Raw genomic sequence first — 25,087 nt, 5'->3', positions numbered from 1 at the left:
CTGGGCATGGGGCTCAATGGTGGCTTACTTGCCTGAGACATAGTGTTTCTGCTTCAGCAGCTCCATCTGCAGGAGGCTCTCATTCTGGGCTGTGGTCAGCTCCAGTTTCTGCTGGAGGTTTTCAAACCTAGGGGAGGAAGGCAGCTGCGGCACAAGCCTGGTGGGGACCTGCCATGTCAGCTTTTGAGACCCCACTACATCTACTCAGCTAGACAATCGAGCATTACTTCTCAGCTGAGCTCATTCCCTGCTTCCCCAAGGGAAAAGGGTCAGAGAGCTACTGGGCAGGATTTTTTTCTCATCTTTTAAAAACTAGTAGACATTGAACTGGAAAATACACACTGTGCTGGATTAGAAAAAACAGCACATTTCTCCAACAGTCCAAAGACATCATTTTGGAAAAATATCATTATGACAAGGTCTGAGGCACAGGTCAGGGAAGATGTACCTGGCCTTGATTAGATACCAGGTGAATGCGAACCTCCTGGAAAACTCTATGCCTGTCCTCTAGTGGAGCCTACACAGCAATGCAGAGAAGGCCTTGCTTATTCCTACATCTCAGAAGCCTGCATGGGCTTAACTTGTCAACTCCTACTCTGTTTATGACCAGAGTAAATCTTCTCATGGGAAACTGATAAATATTACAAAGAGCCTGCAATCAGCAGGAGACTGCTGGATACAAATCTGCCAAAGGGTAGACACTTATCTCTAAATGTGATATTCCTGATGGAAAAAAAAAGTTGCAGGAGGACACACTTTCCTCATGATTGATGATCCCCTCTAGGTTTCTGGCTAATACGGGCATATTTGTGGGGAGATCTAATCTAAGAGATGAGATACTCAGAGCATACTAGAGGACTCAGAATGAAAGAAGAGGACACAATCTCCATAAGACCAAGGAGAAAGCATATCGCTTCCTGGACATAAGTTCCTATTGACTGGGTCAGCAATGACACTCTGAGGTGTTCTTTTCCTGGCTGTGCCTGGAAGCTTTGCCAATTGAACAGAAACTCAAAGAGGACAGAGATCCAGGTACAGCGGACCCACTTGGATCCACCTACTTCTGGAAGCCTGAGCTCCTACCTCATCTGGGACACAGTGAAGTGATGCTGCAGCTTTGCTGCCAAGTCCCTTTACCAGGTGAGCAGCTCCTTCTGCTTCAGCAGGGACTGATGTTCCTGTTCATTAGAACATTGTGTTTTTAGGAGAGGGTTGTCTGTACCCCTGTACATATAGACACACACACACACACACACACACACACACACACACACACACACACACAGTTGAACACACACATGTACATGGATGCACACATACAAGCACACACATTGCATACATGTTTAGTTTCCCAGATAACACTATTGTAAGACAAGATCACCTGGGATACCATGGAGAAGAAAGTGACCTATCATTAACCCACATATTTTCTACCCTTATTCCATCCCAGAGGATGCTCTGAACACGGGGATGTGGAGAAGGTTGTGTACTTTTACTCTGTTTTGATAAATTTTCATTTTATTTTTACTTTATATGTGCGGGTGTTCTGCCTGCCTGTGTGTCTGTATAACACATGCATGCCTGGTGACCTGGGAGAAGAACTCAGTGGGCAGATCAGTCAATGTAGTACTTGCCTTGTAAACCTGTACACAGACAGCTGAACGCCAGGGATCCTTTACCAGTAATACAAGCTCTCCTAGCAAGTTCCCCAATCTGTGCATTGAAGGCTTAGTCCCCAGCACTGAACCACTGGAGGGCAGTGGACCAGCCCCTTGCTCTCTTCTCTCTCTCAGTTCTTCTCAGTTCCTCCAAGGAGGGCAGCTTCCTCCTAAAGAAGCTCTCTAAACCACAGGTTGCTTCAATTTAGTCGCAAAGCCAATATTCAGAAAACTAGAAAATCTCTAAAATCAGGAGTCTATATTAACCTTTGCTCCAAGTAAGATGAATGTGTCAGGATTTCTTTGAGTAACAGAAGGTTGACTAACTCCTGGCCAAATAATTGCATATAATATTCCATGCTTCACAATATTCCATGGACCACATTGTACATTTTCCCTCATCAATGAAAGGCATCTGAATAGTTTCTAGCTGGGGATGTTCTGAGGAGTCCTGCTGTAACCCTGTTGTCCCCAATATTCTCTGTGGACACCTACTTTACATTCTGAATCAATGGTCCATCCGAAGTCTGCAGTTCAACTTTCTGAATAATTGTACATAGCTTCTCACAGGGCTGCACCATTTTACACTACTAGCAATATCTGAGAATTCTCATTTCTCCCAACCCTCCATCAGAATGAATTTTAACTCAGTATGAAGAAGTTTGGAGTAAAAGCAGGTTCTGAGCTGGGCAGTGGTGGCGCACGCCTTTAATCCCAGCACTCGGGAGGCAGAGCCAGGCGGATCTCTGTGAGTTCGAAGCCAGCCTGGACTACCAGGTGAGTCCCAGGAAAGGCACAAAGCTACACAGAGAAACACTGTCTCAGAAAAAAAAAGCAGGTTCTGAGTGCCACAGACACAACATGGAGTGGGTGCTTTAGAGTATGGTGAGTCTAAGGGGTGCACTGAGACAGCCTCTTCTCACACCTCAACATAGCTGTGGGACTTCTGCTGGGCTGAGATGCAGCCACAAGCACCTCTGCAGTTCAGAATTCCTCAGGGAATAAAGTCCAGGCCAAGCTCCAAGGACAAGGTTAGCTGAACCAAGGTTAAGCAAAGGTGAGAGGAAAATGGCAGCAGACAATGAGGAGAAGAACAAAACAGGATGCAGGGAAGTCATCAGTGGTCAGCCACCATTCACCCAGGACAGAGAAGGACACAAACCCTCAGGCACCTTTCCTGCCTCTCAGTAGCCTCTTTCTCACCTTCATGTACCCCATTACTTTGTTTTTCTCCCAAGGATTTCTTTGGAGATAAATAATTCTGCCTCTACAAATACCTGAAAAACATTTTAGCTCGCATCGGTTTCTTTGTCTTTTGTTGTAGTTAGCTGTGTCGACATGCAGAGTGATGGGGAGCTCCATCTCTTCTTTGACTGATGCAAAAGTTTTACTAACCAGATAAGGCACAGTACTTTCTCATTTAAATCTGTCTCCATCATTCTTTTTTTTTTTTTTTTTGCTTTTTTAAAATTTTTTTTTTTATTTTACAACATCACTCAGTTCAACATAATTGCCACAGATTCCCCTGTTCTCCCACTCTGGCCCCCCTCCCCCTCTCCCCAGCCCACCCCCCATTCCCACCTCCTCCAGATCAAGGTCTCCCCCAAGGACCAGGATCGAACTGGTAGACTCAGTCCAGCCAGGTCCAGTCCCCCCCTCCCAGACTGAGCCAGCGTCCCTGCATAGGTCCCAGGATTCAAACAGCCAACTCATGCAACGAGCCCAGGACCCGGCACCAACACACAGCTGCCTCCCAAACAGATCAAGCCAAATAACTGTCTCACCCATTCAGGGGGCCTGATCCAGTTGGGGGCCCCTCAGCCTTTGGTTCATAGATCCTGTGCTTCCATTCATTTGGTTATTTGTCCCTGTGCTTTATCCAACCTTGGCTTCAACAATTCTCGCTCATAGAAACCCTCTTCTTTCTCACTAATTAGACTCCCAGTGCTCCACCAGGGGCCCAGCCGTGGATGTCTGCATCCAGATTCCTCAGACCTTCCTTGGATGGGGTTTATGGCACAACTAACAGGGTGTCTGGCCATCCCATCACCAGAGTAGGTCAGTTACTGCCGTCTCTCGACCATTGCCAGCAGTCTTTTGCGGGGGTATCTTTGTGGATCTCCGTGTGCCTCCCTAGCTCTCTGCTTCCTCCCCTTCTCATGTGGTCTTCATTTACCATGGTCTCCTATTCCTTGTTCTCCCTCTCTTTTCTTGATCCAGCTAGGATCTCCCACTCTCTTTCCCTCGACCGTCGCCCTTCATTGTTCCCACTCATGAACAGGCTGTTCATGTAGATCTCATCCATTTCTCCGTGTCTTTTTTGGGGTCCCATTTTCCAGGTAGCCTCACTGTTGATGTGAGTAGCAGTCCAGTCATCCTTGTTCCACATCTAGCATCTTCCTATGAGTGAGTACATACCATATTTGAACGCATTGGCATAGGAGATCACTTCCTAAATATAACACCAGTAGCACAGACACTGAGAGAAACAATCAATCAATGGGACCTCTTGAAACTGAGAAGCTTTTGTAGAGCAAAGGATAAGGTCAACATGGCAAAGTGACACCCTACAGAATGGGAAAAGATCTTCACCAACCCCACAAGTGACAGAGGACTGATATCCAGAATATATAAGGAACTCAAGAAATTAGACATCAAAACGACCAACAGTCCAATTGAGAAATGGGCTTTAGAACTAAAGAGAGAATTCTCAACAGAGGAAACCCAAATGGCTGAAAGACATTTAAGGAATTGCTCGACATCCCTAATCATCAGGGAAATGCAAATCAAAACAACTCTGAGATACCACCTTACGCCTGTCAGAGTGGCTAAGATCAAAAACACTGAAGACACTTTATGCTGGAGAGGTTGTGGAACTAGGGGAACTCTCCTCCACTGCTGGTAGGAATGCAAGCTTGTACAACCACTTTGGAAATCAATATGGCGCTTTCTTAGAAAATTGGGAATCAATCTCCCCCAAGATCCAGTTATACCACTCCTGGGCATATACCCAAGAAATGCTCAGTCATACCACAAGAGCACTTGCTCAGCTATGTTCATATCAGCATTGTTTGTAATAGCCAAAACCTGGAAACAACCTAGATGCCCTTCAACTGAAGAATGGATAAATAAATTGTGGCACATATACACAATGGAATACTACTCAGCAGAGAAAAACAATGACATTATACGGTTTGCAGGCAAATGGATCGATCTAGAAAAAATCATCCTGAGTGAGGTGACCCAGACTCAGAAAGACAAATGTGGTATGTCTCCATCATTCTTAAAGATGATCCACAAAGACCTGGGACTATTCCAAAGACATAAGATCACCTGATTTTTGACAAAGAAGCTAAAAGTATACAATGAAAAAAGAAAGTGCCTTCAACAAATGGTGGTTGTATGACTTTATGTTGACACATGGAAGAATGTAAATTGATCCATTACATATGCCCACGCACAAAACTAAAGTCCAAATGGATTAAAGACCTCAACATAAATCCAGTTACACTGAACCTGATAGAAGAGAAGTAGCACAGACACTGAGAGCAACAATAAAGAAATGAGACCTCTTGCAACTGAGAAGCTTCTGTAAGGCAAAGGACAGGGTCAACAAGACACAATGACAGCCTAGAGAATGGGAAAATATCTTCACCAACCCACATCTGACAGAGGGCTGATCTCCAAAATATATAAAGAACTCAAGAAACTAGACATCAAAATATGAAATAATCCAACTTAAAAAATGCGGTACAGATCTAAACAGAATTCACAACAGAAGAATATTAAATGGCCAAAAGACATTTAAGGAATTGCTTAAAATCCTTAGCCAAGAGGGAAATGCAAATCAAATGACACTAAGATACCATCTCACTAACAACCTCATAGCTTGATGAGCTCTACTGACACTGGGGGAATCTTCATAACTAACTATGTAACTTTTTTTGAGCCCAAAAATCTCTAAAATTCTGAGGATCTTCCCTGGGTGAATATTCACTTCAGAGGTCTCATCCCTACTACTCCCCTTTATCCTGACCTCATTTCTAAGCATCCTTTCTTTCTCAAATTGTTGATTATTAATCTTAAGGAGGGGAAAATCTAACCGAGGACAGTGCATCCGAAGTGAGCTTTCAACTTCACTTAAAGTTTCTAATGAAGCAGAGGCCTAGATTTCTGGCTTTGAAAGGAGGATCTACCTAAAGGCTTCCATTGTGAATCCAGAGGCTCCTGAAAATAGCACCTTGGTTTCAAGTCACTTTTGGGTGAGGTATGTAACAGGGATGAAATAGCTATACCAGGTGACATCAGCACATGGACATTCTACTGTATCCTGGAGAGCCCTGGCATTCCATGTGATGTCACCAGTGTTGTGGCAACACCAACTGTCATTGGGGCATTTGTGCAGTGTCGTGTGTTTCACATACAGACATGCTGTCTAGACTGAACAGGATTGTTGGGAGTCAGGATGGAGAGCACAGGGAGACCAAAGGGAGGCAGAAGGAAGATGGCCTTCAGTCTCCATGTCATACATCAAGAAATAAATGGTCCTAGGGAAAGCACAGTGAGTCCTGGGAAAGGGATGGGGAGTTTCCTGAAGGAGGAAGGCCTGAGCTGCTCCTTCCAGGAGTGGGGCTAAGCAGGTGAGAATTTCTGAGAAGCAATGGGCCTACCTGCTCCTCTGAGTTCTTCCAGAGCAGAACAAAGTTGAGGATTTTCAAGGTTAGTTGGGCAGAGAGCCAGGAATATTCATGGCTGCAGCTGTTCTGCTGAGGGCCCTCTGCTTTCACTCTGAGTGGGAAGGAAGCACATGGGGACTAAAGAGGTTTCAGTACCAGCCCAGCAACGCACACACACTGGATGTCTTTTGGTGTGTGTCACTAATAACAGAGAGTAATGTCCCCTGGCCAGAGCTCGAAGCTCTCATATTTTAAATAACAACCACTAGCAGGGCAGGAGCTACAAAGTATTGCTTCATGTCAGTGATCCCTAAGGTTTCTGAGTTCCTGCCCTCTCACTAGCCAGTCATCTTCCCTCTACCTTGAGTGTAGGACTGGGACATCACTCTTCCTCTAAGTATTTGTTCTTGGTGTCAGAGGGCTCACCTGTGGATGCCCAGTTCATAGGTATTTTCAGTCACACCTTTCAATGGTTGATAACATCTTTGCTAACTTCATGATGGATGGAATGTATTCTGCTGACGCTTTTGGCAAAAGTTTCATGTTTACCTATAAGACTTATCATTGCTCTGAGAGGACCCACATAATCCTCCACCATCCTCATATATTGTAACTGCCCTGTGGATCTTCTCTGATGTGCTTATTCACCTCGTGGAACTGATCTTCCTTCCTCATTATACTGAGCTAATTTCTTAGCATCCTTTATTTCTCATCTTGTTAGAGATCATCAGAAAGAGAAGAGCCATTCCTGGGCATAGTTTGGAAAATGAGTCTTGCCCTCCATACATGATGAACTATTGAATTAGAATGAACTAGATTCTAATGAATCAGAGAGATCTCTGGATTGGAAGGAGGAGGTGCTGAAGGCATTCCCCTGTGTCTCAGGGAAGGCTCCTGCCTGGAAAGGGCAGCTTGGCGTTTGGTGAATTGGGCAAGAGTTTGTTATCAGATAGGTGAAAGCTGTTGGCAGTGACCCTAACAGTCCATTCTCTGGAAATTCTATTGTATCCTGGAGAGCCCTTGGCATCTTTTGTGAAATCACCAGTGTTTTGGCAATGCCAAATACTCTTGTGGCATTCATTAAGTGTGTATAGGGTTCACCAATCAACATGTTGGAAAGACTGAGCATACTGACTGGAAGAGAGATCTCTGGTTTTTTAGGGAGGAGTTGAGGCCAGAACTGGACCTTCTAGTAATGGGGTTCAGTAGCGATAATCATCTGAAGCCATGTGCCTATGCTGCTTCTCTGGGTCCCTAAAGAGCACATCCAAAGTGGAGGTTTCTGATGGTTAGTTGGCAGAGGGCCAGGAATGGTCAAGGATGCAGTGCTGTGCTAGGACCTTTTTCAGTTCATTCTGACTGTCAAAGAATGCCAAAGTTGTCACAGAACCACTAATGAGGTATCAGGGTAGCATGTTGCTGCACTTTATTCTCAGTGGATTTCTGTAGGTTTCGTGGATATCTGATATAAATACCAGAGAGCAAAACTTTCCATCCATGTACCCAAGTCTGATACATTCAGTGTCTTTTAGTCCTGCACACAGGTTATCAGGCAGGGAGGTACAAATCACCAGGCAGTCCAGGACTTTCTTGCATCATAGCAGGTATCTGGTGACAATTCCAAGCCAACATGACTGGCCTTGCTTATGCCTTTCAGGGACAGTGGGGCTGCAGTAGGGCCTGAGGCATATATCTATCCTCAGAGTTTGGAGACAGACACATCGCTTATGGACCCCAGTTTAAGGATATCTGCTCTGAATTGTGGGCCTTCGTTGGGTTCCATGCATTTCCTCTCCCTCAGGACTCCTCTTGGGACTCCACATGATCTCTCTTGGCCCTATGCCATTCATCTGTACAAATTCACTGTGTTTATGTACCTACAGGGACTACTAGGAAGGCATCATCCACACCCTTCTTCCTCACTGAGCAGGAGCAGCAGCTGAACCAGGTGGATAAACTGACCCTTCAGCTACAGATGATGACCAATGAGAGGAATGAACTGCTGGAACTCCTGGCCCTTTATAACAACAATGAGTTGAACAACAGGTATTCATCATGCCCTTTTCTCTGGTAACTGTCTTGACCCTACTGTGTCCTGAGTACATCTGAGAGGCAGAACTGAAACCTGTAGGAGTGAGATTTGACACAGGCTGTTCTGATTCCTCCAAATGAGAAAGCAGAGCCTGTGGCCTGAATCACGATCTACAGATGGGCAGGACGGTGTAAGATCACCACATGCATTTCAAGAGGCCTTGGCAGACATCGGCTTTTAGGAGATGCTTGGTGCTCTGGGTTGAGTGTTTATATTTATTTTTGCTTTTTGCTCTGGGAATAGGCCGAAAGGCCTTGTGGTCCTACTCATCCATCTGTGTGTCTGGAAGGCTTGGAGTTCATCCCTGCTCCTCTCTGGTCTTGTTCCTTATACTTTGAGGCAATACTCCCTACCTGCATCTTTGACATCCTGTGTGTGGGTTCATGAGTGTGAAGTGCTCTCTAAGGGGCCCAAACATTGCAAACAAAGCAGTGGCCGGTTTGGCCCTTTTCACTTCTCTCTCCCTTGATAAACCATTAGATAACATTCCTAAATATAGTCCCCAAAGTCCATTCCCTTTTGTGGACACTGACTCATTCTTGAAACTAAACACCAAAGTTCAACAATCAAAATTCATTACTTGGTTACACTGGCTAACCTGTCCCATCAGAGCTCAACAATTTACCCAGCACAGACTTAACCTTTTCTACTTAAAAACCCACTATTAAAAAAGCCTGCTGCTTGCTGTGTGCCTTCGCCTACTCAGGAGACAGGCTCCCAAGCTATGCTTGCACTGCTAGGTTAATAAATCTCCTTGTGCTGAGGATTGTATGTCTGAGTGTTTCTGTACTGTCTCTAAGAGGCTCACTTACAGTGTGTGTGTGTGGGGGGGGGTGTCCTTTCAGATCCTGAGAGTCAGAGATTGATAGTAGGTCTGAATATTCACATGTCTCAAAGATTTCTGGTGATGGAAGTGCTGAGGCCAGGGAGCCCCACATTGAACATCACTGCTCTCAGCCTTTGTGCTCATCCTGGTCCCTCATTGGAATCCCCTTGGGTGTTTATAAAGCCATCTGAATGTAGTGCCACCTCCTTGGAAATACTGAATATGAGTTCTGGGTGTCCTTGTAAGGAGAAAGAATCTCTGCTCTCAAGACAGTGGGAATGTCATTGCAGATTTCAGATACACCCCCATCTGTGGCACAGACTGCTCAGACCTTCATAGCCAGCTAGTCTGCTCCCAGAGGTCTACTGAGGGAGCTCATGTAGCCCTGTCTCCTTCCCTATTGACACCCAGCCTTTCCTGGCCATGGGACAGTAAGGCAAGTCTAATGCACATCAGGAGGTCCAGTATAGAATTCAGGGTGTGACATCCAGTGGGCTACGGTAGTATAAAACAGAACCTTAATTCATGTGGTCCCTGAGGCCTGTATTCATGGGGTTCTTTGCTCCTGGGGCCATGCCCTACCACAGGCTGAAATCTGAGCTGGAGATGCTGAAAACACAGCATAAGAAGATGTCAGATATAAAGAAATTCTCCAAGGAGATTTGTGAGGCTTCGTACAAGTGCAAGGAGCTGAATGAGCAGACCAACTCCTACCGGTGAGTGCCTAATTTAGATGGGACCCCTGAAATTGTTAAGGCCTGCTTCAGGTAGTCTGATGTTTGTCCAGTCCTGCCTGACCCAGCTGTCAGGAGGAATCTGTCCCACCTCCTGCATCCTAATGGTCCCAAAGACACACACAGAGGCTTATATTACTTACAAACTGTATGGCCAATGGCTTACATTTCTTGCTAGCTAGCTCTATCATCTTAAATTAACCCATTTCTATTAGTCTATGTTTGCCACATGGCTGCTACATGGCCAGGCTGCTGGCATGTTGCTCCTTGGGTAGCAGCTAGCATCTCCTCCGCCTCTGACTTTCTTCTCTGTCTTTTCTGGATTTTTCTGCCTGGCTCCATGCTGCCTTGTCATAGGCCAAAGCAGCTTCCTTATTAACCAATGGGAGCAACATATATTCACAGCATACAGAAAGACATCCCACAGCAGCTTCTTCCCTTCTTCACCTTTGAACAAAGTTGGGCTGTGGTTCTAGACTGTTTACCTCTTAGCAAGCAGCCTGTCTGATAGCTCTTAGACTTGTGCCTCCTAGACTGAGTTCTCCTAAGAGTGAAGAGTCTGAGAGCCCCTCCCAACATTTTCTTGTCAGCTTCTGGAAATTCTAGACAGAAAACACGGTTTTCACCATGAATGTTTTCTGTGGCTCTGGCAGGAGCTTACAGAGCTGGTTTCTATGGAAAACATGAAATATATTCCCACTGGGTCTTCTGTCCCCCCCCCCACGACCCCGAGCATGGTTTCCCTCTTCCTGCTCATGTTTTCTCAATACTGTGAACAGTTAAACCCCAGGGTGTGTGGGGGAGAGGTAGGGGATCTAGTTTTGAGAGTTACATGGGTCCCTTTTGCTGTCAGGGTATTCAGAAATAGCTTGAATCTTTCTGGAATTTGGCTATTCTCTGGCTTTTGTCTGCACCTCAGTCATGCTGGCATGGCTAATGTGGGTTCATCCCAGGGATCTGGGGTTGGGGAGATGACACCCTGCAGAAATGATGGTATTGGGAGGCAGGAGTGCAGATGGAGGTGGAGCTCATCATTTTTGCTGATATTTCAGCACCCTCTACAGTCAGCTCCTGAGTGAATGGACTCGGCTGATGGAAAAAGTGAGCATGTTGAAAGAGGACAACAGAAAGCTGCATGGGGAGCAGATTTTACTACAAGAGTCCTGTGAGGAGGCCAGGAGGCACTGTGAGGAGGCCCATGAGAAGATCTATGACCTCTGGACAAAGCAGCAGCAGGTAGGTTGAAGCAGCAGGGCCAAGATGCCCACCTGTCTAACCATACACATACATATACACACACCCACGTAACCATCTACTCACTTATCCAACTGACCCATCCCATCCAATAGTTCATTTCTGTGATCATTCACAAGACTTTCTGGGGAGTTAGCCTCTTGGAAGGCACTGCATGACTGCCAAGGAAACCCTACTGCTCTGCTAGAAGCTGCAGTCCTTCGAGGGAGACGGGTCAATCGCTTGTCACTTACTGATATGTTAGCACGGAAGGAGCGGTGTTATGATGGGAGCCACATAGGGAGTATCACAGAGATCTGATTGATTGATTGAGTTCAAGAATCAGGATCTCATTTGCTTGCAGAGGTCATATGAGAACAGAGGCAGAAACAGTATGGAAGGAGGAACGTCCCCTACAAACGCCAAATGACTGGGTCTTGTGGACATCTTTTTGGGTGTCCTATGGCATTTTACCCTCTTGTTCCCAGACTGCCATGGCGTTCTCTTTACCTGGTTAACCTCTTGGTTCACACTGACAGCAACTAAGTAACAGCTTGTCAATACTGTTTCCTGTGACTGGCATTGGCCAGTTCTCCCACCCTGGATCTTACACTTGGAAGCTCACTGGATGACCAGGGATGTGGCCAGGGCTTATGACAGGCGGGGATGAGGGTGGCAGATTTGAGATTTTAAGAGAATAATTTCTCCAACTACACCGACATAGCCTGCAGAAGCACAGCATGTTTCCCCAGACATGTTTAGTCTCAAAATGATGGAAAGCAGAACTGTGGGTCTCACTTGAAACAGCTAGTGTGAGGAGTCTAAATTCAACTAGTAATGTCATCCGCATTCAGTTGATGTCCTCCTCATTGCGTTCTGTTCACTTATGATTTGTGGTGAGTGTGTGTGTGTGTGTGTGTGTGTGTGTGTGTGTGTGTGTGTGTGGTGTATGCATGCGTGAGGGTGCACACATTTGTTTGTTTCTTGGAAGGCCACATCAATCGACCTCTGTTGCTTTCTCCCTTATTCGCTTTAGCCCAGGTCTCACTGAACCTGAAATTTTCTCTTCTGGCTAAGCTGGACAGCCACAGATCTTTGGATCTCCCGACTCCTCACAGTAGAGCTTCCTGTCTTTTTCTGTCTCATCTAATTACTAAATGAATCATTTGGTCAGAAAAAGAACTGACTTGCTGGTTTCTCTTAATGTTTACACACTTTTATTACTTTGGAATTCATTCATTTTGTAATAAATAGCAAAAATCAAACAATGGAGCTATTTGAAAAATCAACATAGACTTTTCTTTCACAGCATAGAGGTAACATCCCAGGATATTTCTAGTTTGTCTTACTGGCTACACAATATGGAACCTGACATTTTGATGCTCACTCTATCATGAAATATGACTGTGTCTTAGGACAGATTCCTCCTCATAGTTGTATAGATTGCGCATTTCAGAAAAGTGCTGTAGGTGACCTAAGTAGCCTCCTAGTGACTTCCTTGGGGCTGTTTTCATATAATATGCACTGTAATCTGGTCAAAAGTTATTGGGTAATGACAATGGATGACTTCCATTCTCTGGCCCATCACTGTCTTCTGTGGAAAAGTCTGGGCAGGTTTAGTGAGGAGTCTATGATGGGTCAACTTGGATCTGTCGGAAGGCTTCATGTCCAGCCCACTTCCATGGGCACTTGGTCTTTTGTAGTCAAACTCAGTTGTGCAGAGGTTGTTACTTTTCTGTACAATCAGTGAGTCTGGTGATAAAAACTTTCCTAGGAGGGGAAATAAGTTCAGGCCAGGGCAGAAGAGCCTGGATGGGTCTGAGTCTTTTAGATAGCGGGGAGGACCCACTACCTCCCCCTAGAGTAGAAAAGGTGCTGCAAGATTCTAGTCTTCTGCCTTGCTCTTCTGGGTACAAGAAAGGTGTGTGTGTGTGTGTGTGTGTGTGTGTGTGTGTGTGTGTGTGTGTGTGGTGTATGTGTCTGTTTGTGTGTGTTGTGTCTTTGTGTGTGTCTCTGTGTGTGTCTGTGTGTGTGTGTCTGTGTGTTGTCTTTATGTGCATCTTTGTGGGTATGGGAATATGTGTTTGAGCCTCTATGTGTATGTTCACACACTCACGGAGCAATGGAACATCTTTAAGAATGATGGAGACAGACTTCAATGAGAAAGTACTATGCCTAACCTGGTTAGTACCACTTTGCATCAAAGAACTGATGGAGCTGCCCATCATTCTGCGTGTCCATAAGGCTAACAACAACAAAAGACAGAAAATTGATGCAAGGTAAAAGTTTTTCAGGTAGTTGTAGAAGCAGAATTATTTATCTGCAAAGAAATCCTTGGGAGAAAAACAAAGTAGTGGGGTCAATAAAGGTGAGAAAGAGGCTACTGAGAGGCAAGAAAGGTGCCTGAGAGTTTGTGTCCTCTGTTCTGGGTGAATGGTGGCTGACCACTGATGACTTCCCTGCATCCTGTTTTGTTTTTCTCCTCATTGTCTGCTGCCATTTTCCTTTCACCTTTCCCTAACCTTGGTTCAGCTAACCTTATCCTTGGAGCTTGGCCTGGATTTTATTCTCTGAGAAATTCTGAACTGAAGAGGGTCTTGTGGCTGCATCTCAGTCCAGCAGAAGTTCCACAGCTATGCTGAGGTGTGAGAAGAGACTATCTCAGTGCACTCCTTAGGCTCATCACACACTAAAGCACCCACTCCATGTTGTGTCTGCAGCACTCAGAAACTGCTTTTATTTTGAACTTCTTCATACTGAGTTAAAATTCATCCTGATGGAGGGTTCGGAGAAATAAGAATTCTTAGATATTGATAGTAGTGTAAAATGGTGCAGCCCTGTGAGAAGCTATGTACAATTATTCAGAAAGTTGAACTGCAGACTCCGGATGGACCATTGATTCAGAATGTAAAGTAGGTGTCCACAGAGAATATTGGGGACAACAGGGTTACAGCAGGACTCCTCAGAACATCCCCAGCTAGAAACTCTTCAGATGCCTTTCATTGATGAGGGAAAATGTACAATGTGGTCCATGGAATATTGTGAAGCATGGAATATTATATGCAATTATTTGGCTGAGTTAGTCAACCTTCTGTTACTCAAAGAAATCCCTGACACAATCATGTTACTTGGGGGAAAGGTTAATATAAACTCTTGATTTTAGAGGTTTTCTAATTTTCTGAGCTCATTGCTTTGGGCCTAAGGCAACCTGTGGTTTAGAGAGCTAATTTGGGAGAAAGATGCCCTTGAGGAACCATTGTGTGAGAGCAAGGGGCTGGTCCACTGCTATCCAGTGGTCCTGTGCTGGGGAACTAACCCTTCATTGCACAGACTGGGAACTTGCTAGTGGAGCTTGGACTACCGGTCAAAAAAGCCTGGGGTTCACCTGTCTGTGTACAGGTTTATAAAGTAAGTACTACACTGACTGATCTGTCCACTGAGGTCTTCTCCCAGGTCACGAGGCATGCATGTGTTATACAGACATACAGGCAGGCAGAACACCCGCACATATAAAGTAAAATGAAATGAAAAAATATCAAAACAGAGTAAAAGTACACAATCTTCACATCTCTGTATTCAGAGCATCCTCTGTTTTCCTGCCCCTGGGATGGATGATGGGTAGAGAGGGTGTGGGTTAATGAAAGGTAATTTTCTTCTCCATGCTATCCCAGGTGATCTCTTCTTACAATAGTGTTATCTGGGAAACTAAACATGGATGCAATGTGGTGTGCTTGTATGTGTGGATCCATTCACATGTTCAAGAGTGTGTACGTGCATGAATTCATGCGCGCGCGCGTGTGTGTGTGTGTCTCTGTGTGTGTGTGTGTGTGTATGTGTGTGTGTGTGTGTGTATGTGTGTGTGTGTCTGTGTGTGCTTGCACGTGTGTGTATTTAAAGGGGTGCACACAATCCTCTCCTAAAAACACAACCTTCTAATGAACAAGAAAATCAAAGACTTGAGGAAGATCTTCAGCACCTGTTGAAGCAGGAGCTGCTCATCCAGCAAAGGGACTTGAGAGCAAAGCGGCAGCATCACTTCACTGTGTCCCAGATGAGGTAGGAGCCCAGGCTTCCAGAAGCAGGGGGATCTAAGTGGGTCCACTGTACCTGGATCTCTGTCCTCCTTGAGTTTGTGTTCAATTGGCAAAGCTTCCAGCCACAGCCAGGGAAAGAAGACCTCAGAGTGTCATTGCTGACTCAGTCAATAGGAACTTCTGTCCAGGAAGCAATATGCTTTCTCCTTGGTCTTATGGAGATTGTGTCCTCTTCTTCCCTTCTGAGACCTCTAGTATCCTCTGAGTATCTCATCTCTAACATTAGATCTCCTCACAAATATTCACATGGCAGCCAGAAACCTAGAGGGAATCATCAATCATGAAGGAAAATGTGTCCTCCTGCAACTTTATTTTCCATCAGGAATATCACGTTTAGAAATAAGTGTCTACCCTTTGGCAGATTTGCATACAGCAGCCCAGCGCTGATTGCAGGCTCTCTGCAGTGTTTATCAGTTTCTCATGAGAAGATTTACTCTGGTCATAAACAGAGTTGGAGTTGACAAGTTAATCCCATGCAGGGTTCTGAGATGTAGGAATAATCAGAGCCTTCTCTGCATTGCTGTGTAGGCTCCACTAGAGGGCAGGCATAGAGTTTTCCAGGAGGTTCACATTCACCTGCTATCTAATCAAGACCAGGTACATCTTCCCTGACCTGTGCCTCAGACCTTCTCATACTGATATTTCTCCAAAATGATGTCTTTAGACTGTTGGAGAAATATGCTGTTTATCTAATCCAGCACAGTGTGTATTTTCCAGTTCAATGTCTACTAGTTTTTAAAAGTTGAGAAAAAAATCCTGCCCAGGACCTCTCTGACCCTTTTCCCTTGGGGAAGCAGGGAATGAACTCAGCTGAAAGGTAAAGCTCGATTGTCTAGATGAGTAGATCTGGTGGCGGCTCAAAAGCTGACATGCAGGTCCTCACCAGGCTTGTGTCCCAGCTGTCTTCCTCCCCTAGGTTTGAAAACCTCCAGCAGGAACTGGAGCAGACCACAGCCCAGGATGAGAGCCTCCTGCAGATGGAGCTGCTGAAGCAGAAACACTATGTCCCAGGCAAGTCAGCCACCATTGAGCCCCATCCCCAGCAGTCAGGGATCATGGGGTGTGTTTCCTTCCTTAACTTTTGTTTACTAGGGATGAAAAGGCCCTGATTTTTCATGCCAGTGGCACGGCAAAACTGTTTCTAAATTATATTTTCTTTTCTGATTTTCCCTGACAGCACCTGTTAAGAAGCCTGATAAGGCTGGAAGAAGCCAGAGACACCCTTGAAGGCATGACATTCTACACTCCGGGTTCAAGGCGTCCTCAGAAAATGCCACCTCTTTTCAGCTTTGAACTCAATAGTGAGGCAAATATCAACCTACCATCAGGCGATCCAGCCACAATATCATCCACAGCTGTTGGCTCACTATCCCCAGAGGAAAGTTTGTATCAGAAATAAGTCTAAGATACAGAGAACACACAACAAATTACTAAAAACCCTGACTCCATATGTGATGGGAAATCTGACAAGGAAGACTGCGTTTATGTCACACTGCCATCTAGACAGACCACACCAAAAGCACAAGAGTCTCTCTACTGCAGTGCTGAAGCTGACGCCATGTCATGGGCAAGTGTAGCTGAAGATAATTCACCACAGAGAATACGCCAGTTCCTCACCTCATTTGCGCTTCCATAGTGAAATTCCAAAGAAAACTGTAATTTCCTTAATATTTTTGTTTTATATCTTGGGATATTTATGCATTGGTTTTTGGTTTTCTTCATTTTCATTTAAGGTCTTGTTAACTTTTGTTATTACTCTTATTCTTGTCATTGTTTTAATAGTTTGCTAAGGCTATACACTGTAAATAATGATACTGTTTTGAAGGCCCCATTGAGTAAAATGAATGTATTTTATGAATAAAATACAATTTCAAACTTTTTACTCTGAGACTCTTCTTTAGTCAGGTGAGGTTTCACACTCCTGTAAACCTAGAACTCACAGGCTTGGATGTATCTCAGTAAGATCCAGGAAGCTCGGGCTGCACAAGGATTTTCCATTCATGGGTCTCAGGGCTACACAGGGGGGTGGCACCTTGGATGTGGATGGCATAGCCTACTCCATGGATACCAACTACATAAGAAAAGAACTAGACATATTCTATCTTTGAGGTCATATATTTAGCTACCAGTAAAATGTGGTACACTGTACACACATGTTCACAAAATCATCATTTAGAGCAAATTAAGGGAAACAAAAATATATTGCTCCAGGCCTCTCAGGAAAAAAAAATGTTCATTAAAATTGTATAAAAGAAATCAGGAAATGAAAGGCAATATGCCTCTGGTTTTCTTGAAATATGTCATGAGTGATAACAGATCAGCAGAGATAATTTCCTGCAAGACATGTTGGGATATTTTGTGGCGTTTTCTTTATACTTAGGGGTGTTTTACTACCACATACATGCAATTCCCACAGAGGACAGGTGAGGGCAGAGTCCACGTGGAATTTAAGTTAAAGAGGTTTGTTAGCTGTCCTGTGGGTCTTCTGAGACAGCAATAAATGCTCTTAATGGATGAGCCATCTCCCCAGACCCTGCATTGACCTTTGTCCTCCCAGCCATGTGTGCTGTATTAGGTGGATTGGATCACTCCCACAGACTGAAGTTTATTGAAAACTGTAGGGACAGGCATGCTAATTGTCTTAGACTGCCACACATCCATTCAGGGCTCTCATAGGTTCAGGATCCTGCCCAAGTCTCACTGACTGTGAGAATGGAACAGATTTGCTAGATCTCTTCTAGGTTGACAACACCTATTAAGCCTGACTGATGAAATGCAGAATTGAGAAGACCCTCTTGGGGGTGGAGGTAGGATGAGGAATCCCTCTTGATGGTCCAGAAAAGCAATGATGGGAGGAACTTCATGACTAGATGGAGTGGATGGAGTCTGTGTCAGGGGCCACATGTCTCTGGTGCAGAGTGATTCTGGGCAAAACTAAAAAAGGAGAGAAGTGGTTGAAGCTGCTCTTTTACTACAGCAGATCTCAGATTATATGGAGAAAATTCTTCAAGATGACTGATTTACTCTTGTGAAGCTACTCTGGGATAGATCTGACTTCTGAGACTAAAGTGAGGGAGAGATTTAATGTGTAAAGGAATTAATTCCATGTGCCTCCAGGCTAGAACTATCACTATCAAGAGCAAAAAGTACCTACTGTCTACTGATCTTAATGTGTGCGGATGTGTGTGTGTGTGTGTGTGTGTGTGTGTGTGTGTGTGTGTGTGTGTGTGTGTGTGGCCATGTCTTGGCCCACATAAGCTAAGACATCTGGTTTTTAATTCCTCACTTAAGCTTGAATCTCTCCATCTCATATAATTACTCATTTAATTAGATTAGTGTGTGTTCCATTGGAGAAATTTCAGACTTGTGTTATTTTACTTTCTTGCCCAGTGATTCTGTACAGTTCATAACTGACATAATGCTGTTGTGAGGACCAAACTACTCTCAAAGTTTTATCCGTCTGGTGTATTGGTCAGGGTTCTATGGGGTAACAACTTATAGAATGCATTTCTATAAATACAAACGCCTATTTTTTAGAATGACTTAGAGGCTGTGGTCCAGCTAATTGAACCTTGGCTGGCTATGATGGCAAAGTCCAAGAATCCAGTAGCTGCTCAGTCCACAATGCTTGATATCTCAGTCCATCAGTAGTATAGTCTGGAATCCCAAAGAAGATGGCTCCAATGCCAGTGAAGGAATGGACTTGCTAGCAAGGTGAGATCAAGCAGCTAAAGAGTCAAAGCTCCCTTCCTCCATTTCTGTATATGGGCTTCCAGCACAAGGCCTGGCTAAGGTTACAGATGAGGTTTTGGCTCAAAACATCTGAGTTAAAGGTGTTACTTTCCTCATTAACATCCAGATTAATGTCTTCCAACCACAAAGAGCTGGAATCTGTGTGGATCTTCTGTCTTCAAATTAAGCAAAACTACCTCACAGATGTGCCCCTCCATTTTTGGGTCTTAGTTAATCCAGATGTAATAAAATTGACATCTAAAAATAGCTATCACAACTTCACCCCATGTCAACTTGACACACAATTATATCTTTTTATGTCATGATTAATTTCTAAATGTAAAACAATAACCAGGTCCTAATAATGCCTCAACATGATATAATTATTCCAAGTACAAAGCAAACACATTACGTATTAGACCAGCTCAAAATTATGCCTAGCATGATTTAACTTTCCCTGTACAACTACAAACACAATAAAAAGTTAGAATAAGTGGTAATGTCCCTTGAGGGACATTTTTTAGTATCTCAAATTTAAATATGATAAACATCAATATTCTCCCTTCTTTTAGAATGAATGATTTTATTTATTATTTTTGTTTTTACATCCTAACCAAAATTTCACCTCCATCCTCTCCTCTCAACCCTCCACCCACCTCCACTCTTCGTCATCCACATCCATTCCTCCTCCTCTTTCTTCTCTTCAGAAATGAGCAGGCCTCCTATGGATATCTGCCTGCCATGTCATATCAAGTTGTGGTGAGACTAGGCATGACTTCTTCTATTAAGGCTGGATATAGCAATTCAGTAGGAGGAAGGGGTCCCAAAAGCAGGCAATAGAGACAAGCCCTGCTCCCACTGTTAGGAGTCTCACAAGAAGACCAAGTTATACAACTGAAAAATATATGCAGAGTGCCTAGATCAGTCACATGATGCTCCCTGGTTGGTGGTTCAGGCTCTGAGTCAAGATGAACCTAGGTTATTTAGTTCTGTGGCATGCTTGTGGGGCTCCTGACCCCACTATGACCTACAAAAATTTAATTTTTTGTTTGTTTTATTTATGAATTTTTATTTGTATTTGCTTTATATATATGTGTGTGTGTATGTGTGTGTGTGTATATATATATATATATATATATATATATATATATATATATATATATAATTAATTTTACAATACCATTCAGCTCTACATATCAACCATGGATTCCCCTATTCTCCCACCTCCCACCCCCTCCCCTTACCCCCAGCCTACCCCCCATTCCCACCTCCTCCAGGACAAGTCCTCCCCCGAGGACTGCGATCAACCTGGTAGACTCAGTCCAGGCAGGTCCAGTCCCTGCATAAACTCCAGGTTTCAAACAGCCAGCTCATGCAATGAGCACAGGACTTGGTCCCACTGCCTAGTTGCCTCCCAAACAGATCAAGCCAATCAACAGTCTCACCTATTCAGCGGGCCTGATCCAGCTGGGAGCCCCTCAGCCTTTGGTTCATAGTTCATGTGTTTCCATTCATTTGGCTATTTTTTTTCAATAATTGAGTAAAACCAAAATTTATTATAAGCCACAGTCGTCCTAGGGACCTCCATGCTAATATATAGCCTCTATGGTTCTATGGGTTGTGGTCTGATTGTTCTTTATTTTATATCTAGAATCCACCTATGAGTGAGTACATACCATGACTGTCTTTCTGGGTTTGGGGTACCTCACTCAAGATGATTTTTTCTAGTTCCGTCCATTTGCCTGCAAATTTCATGCTTTCATTGTTTTTCTCTGCTGAGTAGTACTCCATTATGTATAGGTACAAAAATTTAATTTTTATTCACTAATTTAAATGCATTGGTGTTTTGGTTTCATGTATGCCTGTGTGAGGGTGTCAAATGCTCTGGAACTGGAGTTACAAACAGTTGTGAGCTGCATTGATTTTTTTCATTATTTTAAAAATTGATTATTTCATATGAATAGTGTATGGAAATCTACTGATAGGAATTTAAAAAAATAACATGTATCTATTTACTTATTTAGAATAGGGGAAACACTTATATACATACATATGATAGAGAGAGAATGAACACACAATACACACCATGCCATTCTGACATTCTGTTTATATAGAGGTCAATGAACAAATTAGCAGGAGTAAGCTCTTTCCTTCCACCCAACTAGGCATCTCAGTGGCCCTTCCCCGGTACTTTTCATGATCAACTCGTGGCTTTCTGCCTTAGAGGGTTTTCCTGTGGTTCTGAAACTTAGAGAATATTTTAATATTAATGGGCTTTGGGAAAACTTGTGCAGAATTTTGTTTCAAATGAATGATACTTTTTTTTTTGTTTGTTTGTTTTTTTTTTGTTTTTTCGAGACAGGGTTTCTCTGCGTAGCTTTGCGCCTTTCCTGGAGCTCACTTGGTAGCCCAGGCTGGCCTCGAACTCACAGAGATCCACCTGGCTCTGCCTCCCGAGTGCTGGGATTAAAGGCGTGTGCCACCACTGCCCGGCATGAATGATACTTTTAATAAAAGCTCACCCTAGGGGTAAGAATTCTTCATGGGATTAGGGTTGCTGTGTGTCTAGCTGGAAGAAACTGCTGATTCAGAGTAATTCATGGGAAAAGGCAAAAGTGAAGTTACTCTGCCACGCAGGTAAGTGGGTTCACTGGAAATAACCAGTGAAAAAGCACCAAGGAAGGTTCCAGGGTGAGTCATTGAAATGCCATGTTCCTTCCTGGCATTGTGCCTTTGTGAGTCTGTCCAATGTGCCCGGTGCACTTCTAGGTCTAAGGCTATTAGTCATTAGTGCTCTGAGACCACTGTGTACAGTTCAGGTTTCAGCATTTAACCAGTTTCAGCAATCATCACATACTTCTCCCAATATAACTTTCCTACATGGATCAAAATTGGCAAGGCACTTCAGAACTTAAATAGCCTTTGTGGTTACAGCATGTTTTAGAATACTAATGTCTCAAAGACTTAGTGAAAAACATTCCACTTCGATGAAGTACCTTGTACATTTAAATCTCTAGATACTTTTAAAACAAGAATCACTGAAAATTTGATGCAAAATGACATGCATAGAACGTGATATACTGAGATGCATCTTTAAATTTATATAAATGTTATACTTCAGTATCAAATATGAGCACAGTCATTAATTATACCCAGACTTTTGCTTTATTTCATACTTGTTGGCATTCAGAATATGCTATATCACAACATGGGGCTTGACATAGGAAGTTCTTTGAGTGGATGAATGAATGTGAGGAAGGACTCATATCTTCCCCTGAAACTGCTCATAAAACCTAGAAAGGACTTCCTGACAATTTCCTGAAGCAGGTCAGAAGCACCACATGTCTCTCCATGGAGGAAAGGTACAGGCTCATATCTGAAGACTGATGGAGGCACACAGAGAGGACATGATCCAAAAGCCCTCACTATTTGCCATTCATCTGCTTTACTCCTGTTGCTTTCATTTTGACACGCGTTTCATAATATTTCTCTTTCCATCAACTCTAGAATAAACTCTCTGGTCTACTACATGCTCTAAGAGGCACAGTGCTGGCCCAGAGCAATGGTGAATGCCCACGGCTCAATGTCTTGCCGCATGGGTGAAATGACTGGGCCCACCAGGAGTTGAGTATCAGGAAAGGCATCCGAGGTGAGAAGGGTACGGGTATTGGGAAACATGGGAGATACATAAAGGCATCATTTTGTGGTATGGAAGGAACTCTGGTGAACATGAAGGCTGTAGCCCACTCCAAGGATCAGGTACATAATAAAATCTACAGTAAGGGCCCATAATTTTGGGGCCATGGGCACCTCTGTCACTACACGATGAAGAATTTGGGGACAGAAGCCTAATATGAGACCAGATAAGTGTTTGGAAGACTCCCTTTCTTTGGTAGCCTTGTTCAGGTCTCTAGCTGCCTGCAGGGTTCGTAATTCCTCTTGAGATGATCACCACAGCAGGACTGATGCCCGTTCACCATCTCCATGTTCTCCATGGGTCATTCTGACCTTCGCCTGGGATGGTACCCCACACTAAACTAAGGAGTGTTCTGGGGCTGCTGGGTGTCACTTGGGACAGTTTTTGGCAGGAGTTTGTGAAGCTTGTGGTGACTGCCATTTGAATGAGGTATGGGGACTCTTGGGGATGGATTAATCCTGTTTGCTTGCTCTTCATGTTGAGACTTTAGACACAAGTGAGATGTTGGTGTCGAAGGCTTTGTTCTTGTCTTTCACACTTGGAAGCCTGACTAGGGGTGGCATAGACCACAGAATGAGACCTGTTCAAAGACAGTGCTTTGCTCACTCAATGGCTGGGCATCAATACTATATGCTTTAATATTTAATTAATTTCATAATGATTAAGTGAAGTCAAAATGTTGCTACTAATGTACATTTAAAGTACCTGACTCTTTCAATTGTAAATTAGAATATTCACTTAATATTATGTGAAAATATGCACATTTAAAGATTACTTCTTAAGCACAGGATATTCTATGTAATGACAATTCTGCATGAAAGCAATCTTGAAAAAATTATCTCATGTCTAAGCAATTTTTGGGTTTTTTCTTCCTTAGGAATACTTGTGCTGTGAAAGTTTGCACTAGGTCAGTGAATATGCTTTTCTTTTGGTAATCTCTTTTGTTGTGGAGCCCTAACAAGGAACCTAAGATGGGTAGAAACAAATGATAAGACTCTCCTCTTTTTAAAAAAAACAGCACTCTCCTCTCAAAAACATCTTCTATTAGCTCCACCATAGTGTTTTATTATGCCTTCTAAGGATATCTTGGATGTTTGTTAATTTGAATGTAATAAGCCCCCATAATCTCATAGGGATTGGCACTATTAGGGGGTGTGGCTTCGTTGGAGGGAGTGTGGCCTTGTTGGAGGATTATGTTACAGTGGGGGAGGGTTGAGATCTCTTATGCTCATGCCATGCCTAGTGTCTCAGAGCACTTTTTGCTGCCTGTGGATCAAGATGTAGCTTCATCTCCACATTTTTCTCCTTCTCCAGCACCATGTCTGCCTGCATGCCTCCTTGTCCTGCCATGATCATAATGAACTAAACCTCTGAAACTGTAAGCCACCTAATTAAATGTTTTCCTTTATAATTGTTGCTATGGTCATGGTGTCTCTTCACAGCAATGAAACCCTAACTAAGACAGTAGGTATCCAACATAATCACAGAGAACAATGGACTCAGGAAAGAATTCTACTTCTGGATGACCCTTTGAGCATGGACTTTGGTATAAACCAGCTCTGATGCAGAATACCTTGTAAGGGTTTGTACATTGAGGTAGATTTGTTACAAATGCTTTTAGACCTGTATCATCTTTATAGACACCACTGTAAAGCAAGCCAAGGACAATCGTTTCCCCATGCTAAGTAGAAATCTGGGACAGCCATGTGTCATGCAGTGGGTAAGAGCTGATCTATTGTTCTACACTGAGTAGCAGCGAGCAGTCAGAAATACCTTTCTCTTGTGTTCTGCCTTTTTGCCTCCAATTACTTCAGACATGACCTTTCACCCATTGAACTAGAACTTTCCCATACATGTAGTCAGCCCACCCAAGCCATCTCCTTCCCATGCTACTCACCCTAGTTACCTCCGTGTCTTCAAAGCCTAGTGTAATAAATGTTTCCTAAGTCTACACAGAAACATAAACTAGTCCATGCAGGAATTAGCAACTCGACTTCTAGGTAACTAAAAGATGTTTTAGATAGAGACAGTGGTGGCCACTATCATCACGGAGAATGATACCTCAGGACTTATATATTGAAGACTGCAGTATTCAGGTGAGAAAAAATTTAAAAAATAAGATTAATATTAAAGTATTGAAATGATATACAGTTATAGAAAAAAATGTGTTAAAGGAAGTTTTGATATTCATTTCTAGATACTGAAATCAAAGATTATTTCTCATGTTTCTGTTTTTTGAAAGTTACATTTTACATATTTTCTAGTAAGACAAAACAGTGTCTCTGTTGTGAATTAACAAGTTATGCCTTTCAAACAAACATAACAGGTACTCAGAGTTGAAGGTA

The 25,087-nt window shown here is 43.5% G+C and overlaps 2 protein-coding genes across 9 annotated transcripts in view; one reads left to right on the top strand and one right to left on the bottom strand.

Annotated features, from left to right (window-relative positions):
• The window catches only part of LOC121826666 (uncharacterized), a 73,853-nt gene that overhangs the window by 11,111 nt on the left and 37,655 nt on the right, over positions 1–25,087 (bottom strand). For 6 of the 7 annotated variants that reach the window (XM_076554260.1, XM_076554259.1, XM_076554262.1 and 3 more), the window contains one exon: positions 33–127. The exons of the other annotated variant lie outside the window; for it this stretch is intronic. In XM_076554260.1, the coding sequence (XP_076410375.1) occupies positions 33–127 (95 nt within the window). The remainder of the gene's footprint in view (positions 1–32; positions 128–25,087) is intronic. 7 annotated transcript variants of the gene reach the window in all.
• Positions 6,044–18,514, top strand: LOC121824959 (disks large homolog 5-like). Of its 2 annotated transcripts, XR_013045629.1 has the most exons (6): positions 6,044–6,219; positions 8,218–8,380; positions 9,840–9,968; positions 11,039–11,222; positions 16,230–16,324; positions 16,491–18,514. XR_013045629.1 is itself a non-coding variant. In XM_076554256.1 (4 exons), the coding sequence occupies exons 1-4, from the start codon at positions 8,310–8,312 to the stop codon at positions 16,710–16,712; spliced, it is 606 nt and encodes a 201-aa protein (XP_076410371.1). In that variant the 5' UTR covers positions 8,249–8,309; the 3' UTR covers positions 16,713–18,514. The 2 variants fall into 2 exon arrangements, 1 of the variants encoding a protein (XP_076410371.1); XM_076554256.1 differs by lacking the exons at positions 6,044–6,219; positions 16,230–16,324 and having other exon boundaries at positions 8,249–8,380.

Source organism: Peromyscus maniculatus, chromosome 18, assembly GCF_049852395.1.
Source record: "Peromyscus maniculatus bairdii isolate BWxNUB_F1_BW_parent chromosome 18, HU_Pman_BW_mat_3.1, whole genome shotgun sequence".
Taxonomy (NCBI): Eukaryota; Metazoa; Chordata; class Mammalia; order Rodentia; family Cricetidae; genus Peromyscus; species Peromyscus maniculatus.
The sequence above is the reverse complement of the archived record's forward strand: the minus strand, read 5'-3'. Positions and strand labels throughout refer to the sequence as shown.

Bases quoted from the DNA above. Each gene is read 5' to 3' on its own strand.
- LOC121824959 (XM_076554256.1), top strand. From the start codon at position 8,310: ATGATGACCAATGAGAGGAATGAACTGCTGGAACTCCTGGCCCTTTAT. The intron at 9,969-11,038 runs GTGAGTGCCTAA...CTGATATTTCAG, and splicing joins GAGCAGACCAACTCCTACCG to CACCCTCTACAGTCAGCTCC. The intron at 11,223-16,490 runs GTAGGTTGAAGC...TTTCCCTGACAG, and splicing joins TCTGGACAAAGCAGCAGCAG to CACCTGTTAAGAAGCCTGAT.